This window comes from Sminthopsis crassicaudata, chromosome 3 (assembly GCF_048593235.1).
Source record: "Sminthopsis crassicaudata isolate SCR6 chromosome 3, ASM4859323v1, whole genome shotgun sequence".
Taxonomy (NCBI): Eukaryota; Metazoa; Chordata; class Mammalia; order Dasyuromorphia; family Dasyuridae; genus Sminthopsis; species Sminthopsis crassicaudata.
In genome coordinates this window covers 554,260,078-554,277,639 of record NC_133619.1, presented here as the reverse complement: position 1 = coordinate 554,277,639, position 17,562 = coordinate 554,260,078, and the positions used below count along the sequence as shown (strand labels likewise).

Genomic DNA, 17,562 nt, shown 5'->3' with positions numbered 1-17,562 from the left:
AACTCAGGGGGCTGCCTTGCTGCTTGGAGAGCTTGTTCCCTAAGGAAGAGATCTGGTGATCTCTCAGAGCAGCTGACACCTGTCTGCGGGAGATTGTTAGGGAATGGCAGTGATTCATCCATGGAGAGCCTGCAGGGATTTTTTTTTCCCCCTTTCTAGCTATGTCTCCCTCCCCTCAATAGTGGTTTGTCAGTGCTGAGAAGGAAGGCAGCGAAGAGGGACTAGAGAGGAAAGGTGTTGGAAGTAATAAGGGAAGGTGTGAAAGCCTTTTAAATTACTTCCTCTTAGAATTTAGATGAGCCTTCTCAAAAGAGCTATGATGATAAGGCAGAATCCATCTGGCTGCCAAACTTTATTTAAAAAACAGAAAAGCTCTTTGAATACATTGTAATTTGAAACACATACTGCGTTAACTCTATAACCGCCTTAGAGTTCCTTTCTGTCACTGCTTCCCTGAGACATTCACATTTCTTCAGAATAGTTTCTGCATATGTATTGGGTGCGGGGATGAATAGTAAGGAAAGTCTATCAATCATTTCAAATAATCCCAAGATTTAAAATTGGAAGGAACCTTGGAATTTCCCTAGTCCAGCGGATCTTAACCTGAAATCCATAGATAAGGGAGGGGAGAAGGGCTGTGAACTTGGATGGGGGAAAATGCATCTTTATTTTCACTGTTTAAGTGAAAATTGACATTTCTTCCAATTATGTAAAATCATCATTCAGAGAAAAGGTTTATAGGCTTCAGTAAACTGCCAAAGGCATCCACAATGCAAAAAAAAAAAAAAAAAAAGTTGTAAACTGTAATTCAGTCACCACATTTTGTGCCAAATGAATCCATCTTAAGAGTAGTGGATGTGGCCACTATGTCTGAAATTTGCCAAGCATATTAATCTACAGCTGTCTTTCTCTTTCCACGCCTTGAGGCTCTTCCCTCTGTTTGAATGGCTCCTTGCAGAAACTACTTTTATGGAAGGCACACAGACCTGCAGTCTCTTAATTTCGACCAACTTTCACTAAGGGCTTTTCCATGATGCTCCATACCTAGTACTTTCCCTTCTGCTCCACCTTCCAATTCCTTTTCATGTGATGTTTTCCTCCACATTCATTGTTCATTGATGAACTATTTGTATTCCCAATGTCCAGTAAAGTGACTATAACATAGGAAATGCTTCATAAATGACTGTTGATATGTTGGATTTAACTGGAACATTCTAAACTCAACAATGTACCTTTAGAGCAAGACAAAAATGCCACTAACCTCAGGCTTTCCTCTATGGAACCTAGGGCAACTTCCACTTAAATTGTGCCTGCATGGCAATAGGAATAATATTGCAATTGTTTTTATTTAGTAAATGTGGGCTTTGACATCACATCCTCACAATACATTTCTTGCCAGTTAAAAATGATCACTCTATCTTCAGATTTCTGCTTTTATTTGTCTTTGTGATAAATTACTTGAAGACAGTCTATGTCTTATCTATCCTCAGTGCTTGTCTCAGATACTTAATGAAGTTTAATTAAATCAGTCAACAAACATTTATTTAGTGCTTATTGTGTGTTTTGCATTGTTGGGCACTAAAGAACTTCATATAAAGAATGAAATATTTTTGTTCTCAGGGAGATTATATTTTTATAGATCAGTGTATAATATTGCACTTACCTCCTAAAAAGATTGCCAGTCAACAACCATATGTTTTAAGCTATATGGTTAACTATGTGACAAGCACCAAGCTAATCAATGGGAATAGAAAGATAAGCAGAAAGACAATTCCCACCCTTGAGCTTACCTTCCAAAACAGGAAGATGATATATAAAAAGGAGCTAAGAGATTAAGGTGTATGGCAAGAAGAGGGGGAGTCCAAGTCTGGAGTGCAATTTGGAGAGAAATGGGATGTGATCTGGGTGCCTCTCCAAATGGAAGTGCTAAGGAGGAGCCATCCAATGAAAGGCAGAGTCTGCTGGAGCTAGGGATACTTTACAGATGTGAATTTGAAAGCTGGAGTGAGCTTCTAAGATGCAGAGGAAAGGGGCATGGTAGACAGAGTCTAGAGTACAGCCAAGAGAGGAATGAGACACAATTTACAAGGCCTGGTCCTTATCCTTATCATACTAAAAGCCAAAGTGAACATTATGCTATTTGGATTTTCTTTCCTTTTTGGTTCAAACCTCTGATTTCATTGCAATGAGGTCTTTTCGATCTCTTAGTGCTTATGAAATATTTTTGGCTTTCCTAGAGTCACACCAGACTGGAACTCAGGCCTTTCTTTCTCTAAGACTGATCCTTTATCCACTGAACCTTATCCACAAAATGCTTTTTATAAATATTTATATATAATACAGATGGGGGAAGTGAAAGTTTTATTTTCAATAGAAAAAACTGATAAGGAGCTAGAATTTGACAAAAATTTTATGTACTCCATTTGGAAGCTTTGTACAGAAATGCAAGTCCTTGACAGGAACCATACATTTGATCTTTTCAGAAGAGGAAAAAAAATTATAATTTCTTTTCACATAAACATTTACTGATGTATTATAATTCCCTCTCCCACTGCATCAAAATCTTCCTTTTGTTGACAAAAACAAAACAATAACAAACAATATAGGAATGTATTTGTGAAAAATCAAACAATATATGAATATATTTGTGATATTTAACACTCATATCCCTTACTTCTCTGATGTGAGGAGAGGTATATGTTCCATTATGTGTTCTCTGGAACTGAGACAGGCTATTACAATTGACTGGAATTTGGTTGCCTTTTACTGCCATTTTTGTTTAATTTATTGCGAGTGTGTGTGTGTGTGTGTGTGTGTGTGTGTGTGTGTGTGTGTGTGTATGTGTTGTTCCTACAGATGTTTTAGGTTTTTTTGCTCTATGCCTTCAAAATGCTTATATGAACCTTTGGACATACATAGGCTTTTTCTGTATTTGACCCTGAAGTATATGACCCAAATCAGGGAACAAAATTAGTCATGTGACCAATTTAGTGACTTCAAAGAACTGCAAATTGTTTTCTAGACATTTATGCTATTTCATTTTTCAAATATGGTATGAGTGAATTTGCATTCTCATAGCACTTCAAAACATATTTTTCTCATTATTTTTCCACTTTGATGAGTATGAAATCCATGAGTTATTCTTATTCTTATTTTTTCTTATTACTAATCACTTGTGATTTTTATGTATGTCTACTGAAAGTTTTCATTTCTCTTTTTGAAAAATAATCTGTAGTTTAATCTTTCTTAGAGAGGCATCATGGCAAAGGAAGACTAGACGATAGAATTGAAATCAGAGTACATAGAATTCAGCCCATTTTGCCACTTTTTAAAATCAACTGTGTAAACCAGGAAATGTCCCTGAAGAACTTTCATCCTTTATTTGATCATAGATAAAATATGGATTATAGCATTTACTTATAGACTTGATGTGAAAAAAAAAGCACCTTGTAAATTTAAAAGCTATATCCTTATATATGGCAACAAATTTAAAGGACAATCCTTGAACCAGCAAAAAAGATCTACATCCAAGTCTAATTCTATGATTGTGGACAAATCTATTAGTCTCTCCATTCCTCTGCTTGCCTATAGCTTTGTATACTTTCTTCTATAGCTTTCCATTCTTTACTTCTATAACTTTCTAACACTATAAATTATTAATGAGTTATTGAAATCTTTATTGATAGGAGCTTTCTCACTGGGAGCTTACTCTATTGATCAAATCATAGGTCTGGACCTGAAAAAAAATGATAAATCTACACATAGATAAATGGATGATTGATAGATATATTATGGTTATATATACAAAAGGATTGGTTTTTAACTTTATAGTTGTTCATTATATTTAAATCCCCTTTTAATTTTACTTACCTTAAAAAGTAAAGAATTAAACAAAATTTCAAATGATCCTATAATAACATCTAATTCCTCAGTTGATATTTTGGCTTAGTTTGATGTTTATTGGTTTTACTGAATTTATAAGTTTGATCTGTACAATATTGTTTTCTTGATACTTGTGAACAGATCCTCATCAACCAATTAATCAGCAAATGTATGTTGAATACAAGATCCTCTTTCAGATTAAATTCTGAAAGTAAATAAGAATACTTATGCTAATTATAGAAATATTTATTGACATAATACTTTCCACCAATTTGTAATATTTTAATGGGACCTTTCTTCTTTAGGGGAAGGAAGATGGATTCTGTTAAGTTAAAACAAGACAATAAACATTTAAGTGCCTTCTATATTCCAAATTCAGTGCTAAGCACATACAAAGAAGTCCCTGCTTTCAAAGAGTTTACCAGAAAAGACAAGCAAACAACTATATCTATCTATCTATCTATCTATCTATCTATCTATCTATCTATCTATCTATATACATAAATAGATAAATAATAACTTTGAAATAATCTCAAAGGGAGGGCACTGGAAAATGAAATCCTTAAAGAGCCTGGTTTGGAGACAAGTACTAGGTGGTAAATTGGTTGTCATTGTTTTTGGTTATATAATGATGGATATTACCCAACATCTTTGCCTTCACTTTCTTTTTATTTAGGAAAGAAAGAATCACACTTGGGCTGCTTTTTGCATAGAAATATTGTAAAGAATGCTCGGCATACTTGAAAGCATTGCATAAATATGAATTATTAGTGTTGTAGAACATACATAAATAATAGTTTCCCCAAAATATATATTGAAGCAGAAGAACTTGCCAAGTCTTTATGAACAAAAAATTTCACAGTTTTTTAAGAATGAACATGTTAAAATACTTATCATCTTAGAAATGAGTACCCCTTTTATCTTTTAAATAACTCTCAGAACTGTGAAAAAAAAACTCTCAGTCAAATGTTATTCCCTGACCTCTAATTTGTTAGCTGACAGCCAGTGTTCAAAACTATTATCACCCATTTCCCAAGCAGAATAGCAAGCTGATAAAACTAAGGGAAAAGAGAAACTTTAGAGAAACCAGGGTCAGTCACATCATTTCAGTTTCTGTTAAACTGTTTCTACAGGGCAATTCTGGGCTGGGATTCAGCATTGCTGGAGGTACAGATAATCCCCACATTGGAGATGATCCTGGAATATTTATTACGAAGATTATACCAGGAGGAGCTGCAGCAGAGGATGGCAGACTCAGGTAAGACCTGAGGGTACAGTTATTTGGAAAGAAAATCTGTCTCATTGAGGAACTACATTTGTATATGGTCTTTCCAGAATAATAGTTTTTTGGAAGAATGTTACATGGAACTAGAAGACAGCCAAAACAGACTTTCTGGGTTGACTGTCAAGATTTTACAGAAGGGTTGAATGGGAACAGGACTTTAATAACTGGGTGGTATGACGATATTTCTTTCAATGATTCAAAAGTATCCACATCTCCAATTATAAACATTCTCTGAATTTCTACTTATCATACCAGCAATAAGCATTTCAAAACATATATTCTATGCTTAGCACCATGTTGTCTGCTTGATGAACAGAGAGAAAGTGTAAAATGTTAGTTCTGTCCTCAGGGGGTTTATTTTCTTGCTTGGAAGATCATTTATATAATGAGTCAATGATACAAAACAAAATTAAATTAAGGATAAATTAAGTGGGAGGAGCATATGTTAGCAAATAAGAAGATAGGTGAAAGCTTGTAATAGTCAGGAAAACTTGTGGAGAGAGAAATATATGAATTTATAATGAAAGAGGAAAAGGAACATCTGAAGTAAGCAGATAATAGATGAGGCATTGTAGAATGAAAAGACCTCTGGGCTTGCAATCAAGGAAGATAGGGGTTTGAGTCTCAAAACAAACCTTGAAAAAGCCACTTACTTTCCTGGAGGCCCAGATTCTTCATCAGCAGAATTTGTACTATTTAGTACACATAGTAGATATCTAAATAAATAAATGTTCATTCCTTTCCCTTTAAATTTTGTTTTCATAATGTTAGCTCTTAAATATACTGGGTAGTTCTCTCACTGGGAAGCAAAAATCCTGGCTTCTGGTTTTTATTTGCCATTGACTATCTTTGCAACTTTAGACAAGTTAGGTAGCCTATATAGTCCTCCCTTTCAACAGATGTAGATACTAAAGTTTGATTTTACAATCTTGAAGTTTGCCTTCAGTTCTAAAATTCTAGAGTTTTAAGGTTATATAAATCAGGACATGCATGTAGGGAAGAGCAAGGGAGCCAAAAGGAGCATTTTGGGAAATTCAGGAAACCATCTTGTTTATGGCAGAATGCATAGAGTACTGCAATTGGGGTCTGAAAATCCAAAATTAAAAGCCTTTTTCTGATACCTAATAGCTGTGTATCCCTCGGCATGTCATTTGCCCTCTTTCAGCCTTGGTTTCCTCATCTGTTAAGTACAGGGTTTGAACTTGACAACTTCTAAATTCCTGTGAAATCTAAATCTTTGATTTCATGTTTCTTTGACTAAGGCAGGAATCAAAGAATTACACATCTGTGGTATGATGTGTAATGAGATTGTCTGTAGTAGAATGAGACACTATGCTCAGCCATCTGCTGGATGCTGGAGGATATCAGAAGATGTCCAGATTCTTGCCCTCCAGAAATGGTCTTTTTAAAAAGTCATGGCTCATACCATAGGATAATTGGAGGAGAATATAAAGTAGGGAATGATCATAACAAAACTAAAAGTAGTGATGTAATTGGGAAAGGATTTATTGAGGAATACTCAAACTGGGCCTTGAAGATGATGGGTGCAGTGACAAAAGCAATGGGGTTAGAGAAAGAACAAAATAATAAAACCAAAGAAACCTGGCTACTAGCTTCTCCTCTACTTTTGCCTTATGAGTAACTTTGAGCAAGTCTACTTACCCAATCTAAATCTTCTTTTGTCCTCTATAAAATGAGGATGTTTATACTAGATCAGAGGTGACCACCTTAGGTTTTTGTCCTTGAGGAAACCTTTGTAAAAACCATAGATGCAAATTGTCATTTGCTAGTAAATTTACTATTAGTTTTCATTGATTGAGAACATGTCTAATGACAGACTGTATTAAGTAAGCTTTTCAATGAGTTTGTGTTATATTCATTATAATAGCATCTCTATATATTTGAAGAATACTAATACACTTCAGTGTATTAGTCACACACACATAAATGTGTGACATTATTCAGTTAGCGCAGATATAGTTAATTATTATGCTGAGTCACATTGCATACTTTTGAGAGTTAATTAAAGATAAAAATTGACAATAATATATACGGAGAGATAGAAACAGACAGAAAAAATAGAGAGAAAAAAAGGTAAATAAAGAAAAGTAAAGGAAACACATACAGAGAGATATAGAGATAGAATTTTTTGGATGACTTTTAAGAAGTCTCCCACAACCACAATCTTCTAAGAATCTTAAACTAAATGGCCTCTAAGATAGTTTTCTTCTCTAACTCTCTGTTAGCCTAAGATCTAGGTAGCTGTTTACCTTGTTTTTTTTTTTTTTTTTCTCTCCTATTTTCCAAACAATGGCAGCTAACAAAAAACTGTTTTGGGGTAAATTTCAATGGGAAATGGGGATAGGGTTAATAAAAGAAGGGATAGTCTCACACTGCTACAATCATTCTAGGATATGGCAATATCAATTCTCCAGAGAATCTTGACCTTCACCTCTACAGGAGTTCAGATAGAGATGAGGGAGAAAGGAAAATTTGGGAGTTGAACCACTGACAGAACCCTGGGTTTCACCTTGGCAGTTAGGCTTTAATTGTCTTACTCTAGAGTAGGGATCAGAATACAGTCTATTTTTGTACAAGCTATGAATACAAACTAATAATAGTTTTTGACAATTTTATATGCAATAAAACTTTATTTTAAAATGCCAAAACTATTATTAGCACTTATACAGTACAAAACCAAGAATTTTGCTGACCTCTGCTTTAGAGAAGCACAAGGTTCTCAAAGAAGGCATTCTCTGGAAAGTAGGGAAATATCCTTCGAGAGTTGAATAGTGAAGTGTAAATAGAGTAACTAGGACTGGAGATAAAAAGGCCTGAGTTCAAATCTGAATTCATACATTTAGAAGTATGATCCTTGGCAAGTCATGTAATCTCAATTTGCCTCATTTCCCTCATTTCCCTCATTTTCAAATTGTCAATAATAATAGAATCCACCTCCCAGTGTTGTTAAGAACACATGAAATAATAGAAAAGGGTTTGTCCACAGGTTCTGGCACATAGTTAGTGTATTATAGATGTTAGTTGTGATTGTTGTTGTTGTTAAGTACCATCCCCCTACATATGTTTTAGGACCCTGAAAAGCATCATTTGCGCAAGCCTTCTTATGGTTATGTTTACTCATTTGCAAGCTAGCCAAGTAATATGCCTATGCATATTTATATCCTCAACAATCCAGCCTAACAAAAGATTTCACTCTTAGAAGATGCTCAGTTAATTTGTAAATTAATTACAGGAAGTCATTTTAGTTTAGTAGCACCTGCTAGGACATATACCATTGATCTAGCTTTTGTCAAACCAGGACTATCTCTATACAATAAGGAAGACTCAGATAATGGCTTTAGGAAAGGAAATAACCTTTATGGTATTATGCATGACTTGTTTACCTTTTTACGATTGCAATATTGTTTATATGAAGTAATCCTCAAACATAGGACAAGGACCTACAGAATTTATTCAAAAGAAAAATTTGAACTGTCATGAACTAAACTTATTTTACAATTTCATTCTTATAGAGTAGAAAACCATTAACCCTTGTACAGATCCAATTCTTACTTTAGAAACAAAATTTCAAATTAAGAAATAACTTTTAAAAAACTGTTGACTCTCACCTCTATTCCAATATACTGATCCCAATATACTGATCTAGAGATATAGCCAATCAAGGATTCCTTGTCCGAATACTTGGTAAGAAATATAATTCTTTAAAGGACCTGTCTCATTTCTTGGTAAGCTGCTGTATAACAACAAATATTAAGCCCTTAGTGTAGGCAAAGTTTAGGATTCATATTTTGGTGGAAGTTAAAACTTGTGAAAATATATCATACCTATGCTCCAGGAGCATTCAGTTTAGAAAGTTTTCAACTGTATTGATTAGAGAAAATTTCTTCTATAAATACAATTTCTGTCCTTAAAGCCACATGGAAATGCTTCATGCAAAGTGAAATATTCTGTGTACAAAGCGGTGGAGTAAAAATTGTGAATGACTTTGCGATTCTCAATAATTCAAGACTACTCTGAAGGACTTATGAAAAATGTCATCCATACCCAGAGAAAAAACTGAATTTTTTAAAAACTTGAAAAATTTTTCTTTAATTTTTTTTTTTGGAGAGGATGAAAGGAGGATAGAAATCTGTGTTTTCTTTCACAACATGATTTTTATGGAAATGTTTTATATAACTTCATATGTACCTTCTCAAGGGAGGGGACAGGAGGTTGGAAGAGAGAGAATCTGGAACTCAACATTTTAAAAACAAATTTTTAAAAATTGTTTTGCATGTAACTGGGAGAGAATAAAATATCAAATAAATAGAAACATCATCAGAAAAATTAAAAATAAAAATAAAGCCACAAGAAAATTATGACACATTTCCTTATTTGAAAATGCCTCTTATGACTCCATTTGATTTTACTTCTCTATTTCCCTGTTTCCTCTTCTGCAACCTTTATACCACTCCCATCTCCCTTCTTTTAATTGGTCATAGTGGAAATTTGAAATATAATTTATGATTTTATTTATATTTTTCATAAAATTTTGAATCTCCAGGTCTTAATTTAAAAAGAAAAGAGCTAAGCTTTTTTTTTCTTCATTTCTTTTTCACAAACAAAAATTCCAAATAAGCTAAATTAATGGTCTTTGTTACTTGAATACAGCCTTCAATCTTTTCTATGAGTCACTGGCCCTCACTGGGGAAAAACAAAAAGTTTTCTTAGTTTCCTGGTAAACTATAATTCAAACACAATTATATAATCATGAACTTAATAGGCCTTCATTTAAGGCAACAGCTTTAAAGATCTTGATACTATATTTGTACAGATACCAATCCTAGCAATAAAAAAGGAATATATTTGGAGATACATCATTTTAGGAATTTAGATTTTTTTTAATATGTTATTATTCTATAATCTAAATGGTACTCCAAGGGAAAAATAATTATGAAAAATTAGAAGTATCAGGAGACTAACTAAAAAAGATAGAATGAAAGAAGAACTAGTTTTCTTTTCTTCATAAACATTTTCTCCTCTAAATTTAAAGATGTTTCTACTAGGTTAGCTTATCTAAAGCTGAATGAATATTTTTTTCTGTGAACTAATACAAGTGAAGAAGTTCACATTTGTATTTAAAAGATGAAATATACATATACACATACATACACTCCCACATATTACCTCTTTGACTTGTGGGAAGGTGCTCCTTCTCTTGGAGTCCCTATTACCTCCTATGGAAGAAGTTGTACCAGAACAAGAGTTCTTAACCCTGAGGTTCATTGATCCCTTAGTGGTCAGGCTCTGGATCAGATCACTTGAATCGGGGGAAAAAAAAAAATGTATCTTTATTTGGATATAATTGGTTTCCTTTGTAATCCTGTGTATTTTATCTTGTATATTTAAAAAATTTTCTTTGAAGAGGTACATAAGCTTCCTAGGCTGCCAAAGAGAGAAATACATAATATAAAAAGGTAAGAATACTTTGCTTAGATCTTTCAGATTTCTTTTGGTTCTAAATATCCTAGAGGTACAGCATATTTAATGGTGATTTGCTGGCTTTAGGAGAAAAATCTGCATTTTAGATTTTCATAGTGATATGTGACTCCAGCTTTAGCTGATCCTTCAAATCATTAAAATCAAATATTTAGATTGAAAGGGACTGAGCTCAACTTCTCTCCCCCCATTATACTTTTACATTTGAGGAAACAGGCTTTGAGAACAGAAATGACAACCAAGATGATATAGATAGTAACTGGCAGGATTGGGATTCAAAACTTGGACTTCTCAAGTCAGAATGTTCTTTCTACTATTCCATGATACTTCAATTCAACACAATTGAGTTCTCTTAACATTTATTGAGTGTCTACTCTGTGCAAGGCACCAGAATAGGTGTAAAGGTATTTGTGAAAAAAAGTCTGACCTCAAAAAGCCTACACCCTATAGGGAGAAAAGTTGTAGACCCATGAATTTGAGACATTTGAAAATTGAAGAAGCCCAAAGAAAAAATCCAGACAAAGTGTTACAATAGTTTTGATAAGAAAGAGATTCCTTTCAGATGGTCCATGAAGGAATCAAAGCCAAAAAAGCTTTCATAAACTAAATTACAGCTATGTTGGGCTTTGGAATGAAGGGATACCCATCTGTTGCGGGTGTAGCCCCTTTAAGATTCCTTGTCTGATCTACCTTTGATACAAGATCTGGTCAAACTAGTTTGGGCTTGTACCCAGGCCCCCCCACCGGATCTGAGCTGGCTTGGATAACCCAACCCCCAACTATCTGAAAAGCCCGCCAAAAATCAGGAATTCGCCCATTACTTCTTCAAGCAGATAAAAAGAGCAAAGCTAGAATCATCTTTGGTCAGAGATTTGAAAGATGCCAGCCAAAATGCTGGCATCCAAGATTCTCTGTTCCCGCCGCTTTCGGTGTATATCTTCCTCTATCTAATGCCTTTTACTAACCAGACCTTAACCTTGCTTCCAAACCTGGCAATAAATATCTTTTTACCCATCTAGGTTTTCGGGCCTGTAAATTCATTTACAGGGGACTCTCGCCGCCACTAGATCTGATTTAACTTTGTATCCTTGTGCCAAATCCTAAGGAGGTTTCAGGGGAGCTCCATGTGACTCCCTGTACCCCGAATCCTGCCACTAGACCTCAATTAATCCTACTGAGGTATATACCTCATTATTAGGTATTTACCTCATCACTTGGTTCATATTTACCTCATCACATTCATGGTATGAGCAATGATCTGATCTAGCAATGGTCTGGACTATGCAGAAATGACCTTATTATAGACTGGATCTTCTGAAAACCTTTATTGCAATTTCATTCAGGGAATGAACTATTAAATTTTGGCCTCTTCTTGGTTGAGCATTGACAGAAGTATGCGTAACAAAAGAAACATAGAACTAGTGGGGAAAGAGAATGCTATTTGTCAGGAGCCTGGCAAGTGACAAGATTTAATTCTCCATTCCCTCTCTGTGGGTATTTTTTTAAGTTCTCAACCTTCTGAAAGAAAAGCTGTCTTCCCTTTGAGTCCATATCTGTATTGTCTCCCTTTATGTCCTCAAGTAGGAATTTTCTTTTACAATGCTGAGAGTCAGACATTGACTTTCTTCTGTCCCTGCAACTTGCTTTGTGCTTATACAAAAGATTACATGTTGTTCAGCAAGGGAAACTATAGTGATTTAAGTTTGATTCCACTAATTCTGAAGGTGATTCTAGTTTTCATGGATCAGAGCAAATGCTTAGAGAGTTCTGCTGCCCTAGTCCCACCCCAGCCCAGAGTGCTTGACTGCTGGTTAATGTAGTGCATGGACAAAAGAAGGGTAGTTAAGTAAAAAAGTGAATAGAATGTTGGGCCTGGAATCAGGAGAAACTGGGGCTACAAATATAACCCCAGACACCTACAAGCAGTATCATACTAGGCAAGTCATTTAATCCTGTTTGCCTCAATTTCCTCATGTGTGGTACGGAAATGGTGAGGGGTCACCATTTAATAAAAAAGCTGGAGAGAGCTCTAGAGAAAAGCAAAGTTTATTGTACATTCTCGCGAGAAGGGCATCCCACCCTTAGAGCAGACTATCGAAGAGAGGAGGCACCTCCTGTGGGCAGGACAGCACCTTTAATCCCTAACACAAAATGCCCCCTCCCATCACTGACCCTCATCCTCATTGGCTGAGAGTCTTACATTCTAAACGCAAGATCTACCCATGAAATTGAACTTGACCAATAAGTACATATTTGCCCATATTTGGATGAAATAGGGAGATGATATCATAGGAGGGGAAGGCAATGCCCTTTGCTCGAACTTCAGAGTCCTTCAGGCCTACTCGAACTCTGAAGTAGATGAAGCCTTACTCGATTTTCACAACTGTCTTGAAAGATCTCATCTCATTCACTCATCAGTAACATGAGCTGGAGAAGGAAATGACAAATTACTTTAGTATCTTTTTCAAGAAAACCCTAAATAGGAACACAAAGAGTCCACAAGATTGAAACAAAGGACCCAACAATAACAGACTGAAGAAGGTTTTGCTAGGTGACAAAATAAGACATAGAAAGCTTTCTGAGGTCTGAAAGTAAATCTCACCATTGAACTGCACCACTTTGAATGCTATCAGATTGAACCATTGTAAGCCATTAAGTGTCTAACCTTATTTTAATTTCCTATCTAATTGCATTTGCATTGTTGTACCAAATTATAGTGATAACACTAAATTGCTCATTTAGAAGCAAGGAATTTGATTGCCTCAGGAGACTAGTAAGCTTTTCTTATAGTAAGACTTTGTAGGATAAGAGAAAACTCTGCTTGGGGTCTCTCCCTCAGGAAGTACCTTTGAAAAGGAGCTTTTCTAATTTTCCAAAGAAAATGGGGCATCCTCTCTTCATCTATGATGCATTAGGATGTCTTGGAGGTTCTGAGTTGGAAACTACTTCTCCTTTAACAAGAAATACCTTCTATAAACTGGGCTCTTAGTCTTCATTCCATGAACTCCCAAGAGGAACATGAATAGAATTCAAGGGGCCTATGAATTTGGATGAGAAAAAAAAAAAATTACTACTTTATTTCAATGTTATTTGTTTCTTTCATAATCCTATATGTTTTTTATGCATTTAAAAAAATTCTTCTGAGAAGGGATCTGCAGGTTTCACTAGATTGTCAAAGGAGGACCCTTTCTCTGCAACATCCCTAATCAGTAAACATCCAAGCTCTGATTGAAAATTTCCATTAATGACAACCTCACTACAACTGGAAGCAAGTGTCCCCTCTTTTAAATAATTTTGACTGCCAGAAAGTTCTTTTTGAATTGAAATTTATTTCCCTTTAACTGCTACCTGTGAATCCTAGTTCTTCCCTTCAATTAGAGGCCCTTGATTCAAATCCTATTATCATTTCTTATATAATCCTTTAAAAAGTCATTTAATCTCTGGCACTCATTTTTCTCATCTATAAAATTAATGGATGTAATATTCTTTTTCTCTAAATTGTAATCGTTCTCTGTGGGCAAATCTTTTGGGCAGCTTCTGGAGGCAGCCTTCCTTTCAATTCAGTTCAATAATGCAGCCAGGAGTTAAAGTCCAGATCCTTTATTTTCTCCTTCAAATCTTGTCTCCTTCCTTGGGCCTAGTTAGCTTTCTTAGAGGCCTTTCTCTCTCCTTGGTTCCTCGAGAGCTCTTATCTGAATGTTTCCAGCCAGCACAAAGATAGAAGTGGGAATGAATCTTCACTCTGAATCTCCCAGAGAGTGGGCTTGTGGGTTTCTGCCTTGTGAATCTCCCAGAAGTCAATCCTGGTTCTGAATCTCCTGGAAGTCCATGAGCAGGCTTTTCCTTTAGACTTGTGAATCTCCTGGACTTGCTAATCTCCCCACTGAATCCTGGCTCTGAATCTCTTTCCAGTGGGCTTGTCTTTTTATATGCTCTCTAAAGGTGTAAAGTCTAATGTGTGAACCAATGAGTGAACTCCTTTAAAGGTGTAAACTCCTTTGAAGGTATTCATTAAGTACCTTGTCTCAAGTTCTGGCCCATAACATCTCCTTGTAGGATCAGATCAACCAAGCTAAATTTGATAATTAGTCTTTTATCCATTGCAGTGATTTAGCACCTTGTAAGAATACTAACAAATGGGATTAAATTGGATGATATTAAAGATTCATTCTTGCCCTTAATATATGATCTTACTTGAACAGGCTACATTGTTTACACTGAAGATAAGGCAAAAATCCTGCACTATCTATGTCACTTAGGGTTTGATTCCAAATTCTGTTACTATTAACCCAACTTTTAGCAACTCAGTTTATTGAATTTCTTTTTTAATCTAATAACCGGATTAGGTTCTAATATAACTTCCCACTCTGACATTCTATGTTCTAAGTTCCTTCCAGGCCTTACATTCTATGTTATAACATAATAATATAAATGGTCCTTCCCACTTCTAATATTATGCAATTCCATGATCTGTGTAGCATCATTTAAATCTCTTTATTCTATAAGTATTATAGATTTATTTCACGGATTCATACATTCAGTTATAAAGCTGCATATTGAGGTATTTCACATTGATTCTTACACATTCAGGTATAAAGTTATATATATTCTTCCATTGAGCTGATTCCCTTCTAATTTTAGAGTGGAAAACAACTTTGTCTTCCTGAATGGTAAAAAAGAAAAAAAAAAAAAATAACCATCCTCGCTTGCTCTTTTCCTTTACAGATATTCAGCTTTAAAAGGGATTATGCTTTGAAAGGATAATCATTTTTGCTATAACCAGAAACCAATGAAAGAGCAGGCAAAGTCAAGTCCCAAAACCACAAAGAGTTCTTTAGAAAACTTATAAGAGCCTAAAACATTGAGTTCTGGCTTCACATGTGGCAAAACATCAAACGGATAGCCATACTACAAAGGAACATCATTAACCCTCTTTTGTTCCATAGTTAAAAAGATAGGAAAGGGGACTGGGGTTCTGCCCTATCATGAGCTTATGTTCTATTCATAGAACATCAGATTTATAAGTGACTTTTGAAGTCATATAACCTCAATGGGTTACGATTTGGTTTTCACCACCAAGAACTGAGTTCAATTCCTGGCCAGAAAATTAGATTGCTGGGATTGTAATCTCCAGGCTAACTGAACTAGGAAATAATGACCTTCGCACCATGAAGCTAATAAGTGAAATGCCTAACCTAACCACCCCATACTGTTTGTATCTCCACTTCTTTACTAACTCTCTTTTGGAATTTAGCCCACTAATCAATGGCATAATTTTAAAAAATCTTTGCCTCTTGATTTAGAGATGGTCTAAGACTACAAATTCTTTTGAGATACCTCATGACACTAGTCTAGAACCCCAATATTTTGGGGAATTCTGCTCATGTACCTCAACACTCTGATCCAAACATAAGCAGGAATTCTCTCTAAAAATATTCCCAGTGAGCTTGACACGGGGAGCATGAAACTGAAGGGGGAACCCCAAAATGCTCTCTCTGAAACTCCTTCAAGAAGAAAGTCTCCTTTAATTCTGGCCTCTGGAAAAGACCTCGCCCAAGGGAAACAGGATAAACAGCTCCATTCTGTTTTCCTGAGAGAAGGACACCACCCCCATTGATAACACTCACTATTGATTAAACTCTCTATTGAGCTGAAGATTAGCCCAGAGACACTCATTTAATTCCAAGATTCCCTATTCTGATTCCAGCTCAAACTGCACCAGTTCCCATCAAGAGCAACACCCAGCTTGTAGCCAAAGCCTCAATTATAAAATGAGCCAACTTGGGGCTCAGTCCTTACAGAGGACCTAATATGCCATGTCAAGAAACTTCTCCTTGGCATAAACTGCAACCCTCTGCCTGCTGAAATGATATTCTCTTTCAGAGTTACCTCCTCTTTATCTTTTTATCACCTATTTCTCTAACAAGACTTTATACCTCTCTGTTGGGATTACTCTGCTAGAAACTTTACTTTTCTGTCAGGACCTTGCCACCAAGGAATTAAATCTTTCTATTCATGCATAGCAAAGGCTGACTTCCCAATGACAATAATAAACTTATTTTACCAGTCTAGCTTTTCAGGTTCATAAATTCCTTTATGAAGGACCTCTGTGTTGCCAGAAGGGGTTCCCACAGCTCCCTGCCCTGCGCCAAATCCTAGGGGAATCAAGGGGATCCTGTGCCGAACCTAATCATTTGGGGACACAACCCCAAGCATCCTCATTTACTCCCTGACCTCCAGAAACCCTAAACTTCTTCATTTGGTTCCCTGAACCCCAAACCTGCCACTAACCTTATCATTTTGTTCCCTGACTGAGAATCAAGGGGAGACTAATCTTATCAAGTTCAGCCTTTGTGAAAAAAGGAGCAACCTAAGCAATGTCGTACAGTTCAATATTTTGAATATTTCCTTGTGTATAGTTTAATGAAATCAATCCATATTTTTGGACATTGGATTCACCTGTACTGACTAGTTTTTTGTTTTGTATGAGTATCAATAATGTAGGGAGCATTCCTTCTGTGCACATTTCTTCTATCAATGAAAATTAACAACTATTTTGTTTGTTTTGGTGAAGCAGCTTTCTTATGATTCTCTGCTCTGATTACTCCTCTTCTATTTCCTTTCTCAGTTCTTCATCCATGCCATTTCCCCCATCCTCAACCTTCAATCCCACTACCTTTTTAAATTTTCCCCTTTTTTGAAGGCAATACCATTCTTCTAATGATCCAGTTTCGCAATTTGCTTTCATACTTAGATTCTCACTCTCATTTATCCCACATATTCAATTTGCTACCAAATCTTGTTATTTCTACCTTTACAAGTTTGTTTTTGTTTTTTGTTGTTGTTGTTGTTGTTGTTGTTTTGTTGTTGTTGTTGTTGTTGTTGTTTTTTTTTTT

At 35.5% G+C, this 17,562-nt stretch overlaps 1 protein-coding gene across 26 annotated transcripts in view; it reads left to right on the top strand.

Annotated features, from left to right (window-relative positions):
• Positions 1-17,562, top strand: part of DLG2 (discs large MAGUK scaffold protein 2) — a 2,604,243-nt gene that overhangs the window by 1,837,130 nt on the left and 749,551 nt on the right. For all 26 annotated transcript variants that reach the window (XM_074304592.1, XM_074304594.1, XM_074304589.1 and 23 more), the window contains one exon: positions 5,016-5,140. In XM_074304592.1, the coding sequence (XP_074160693.1) occupies positions 5,016-5,140 (125 nt within the window). The remainder of the gene's footprint in view (positions 1-5,015; positions 5,141-17,562) is intronic.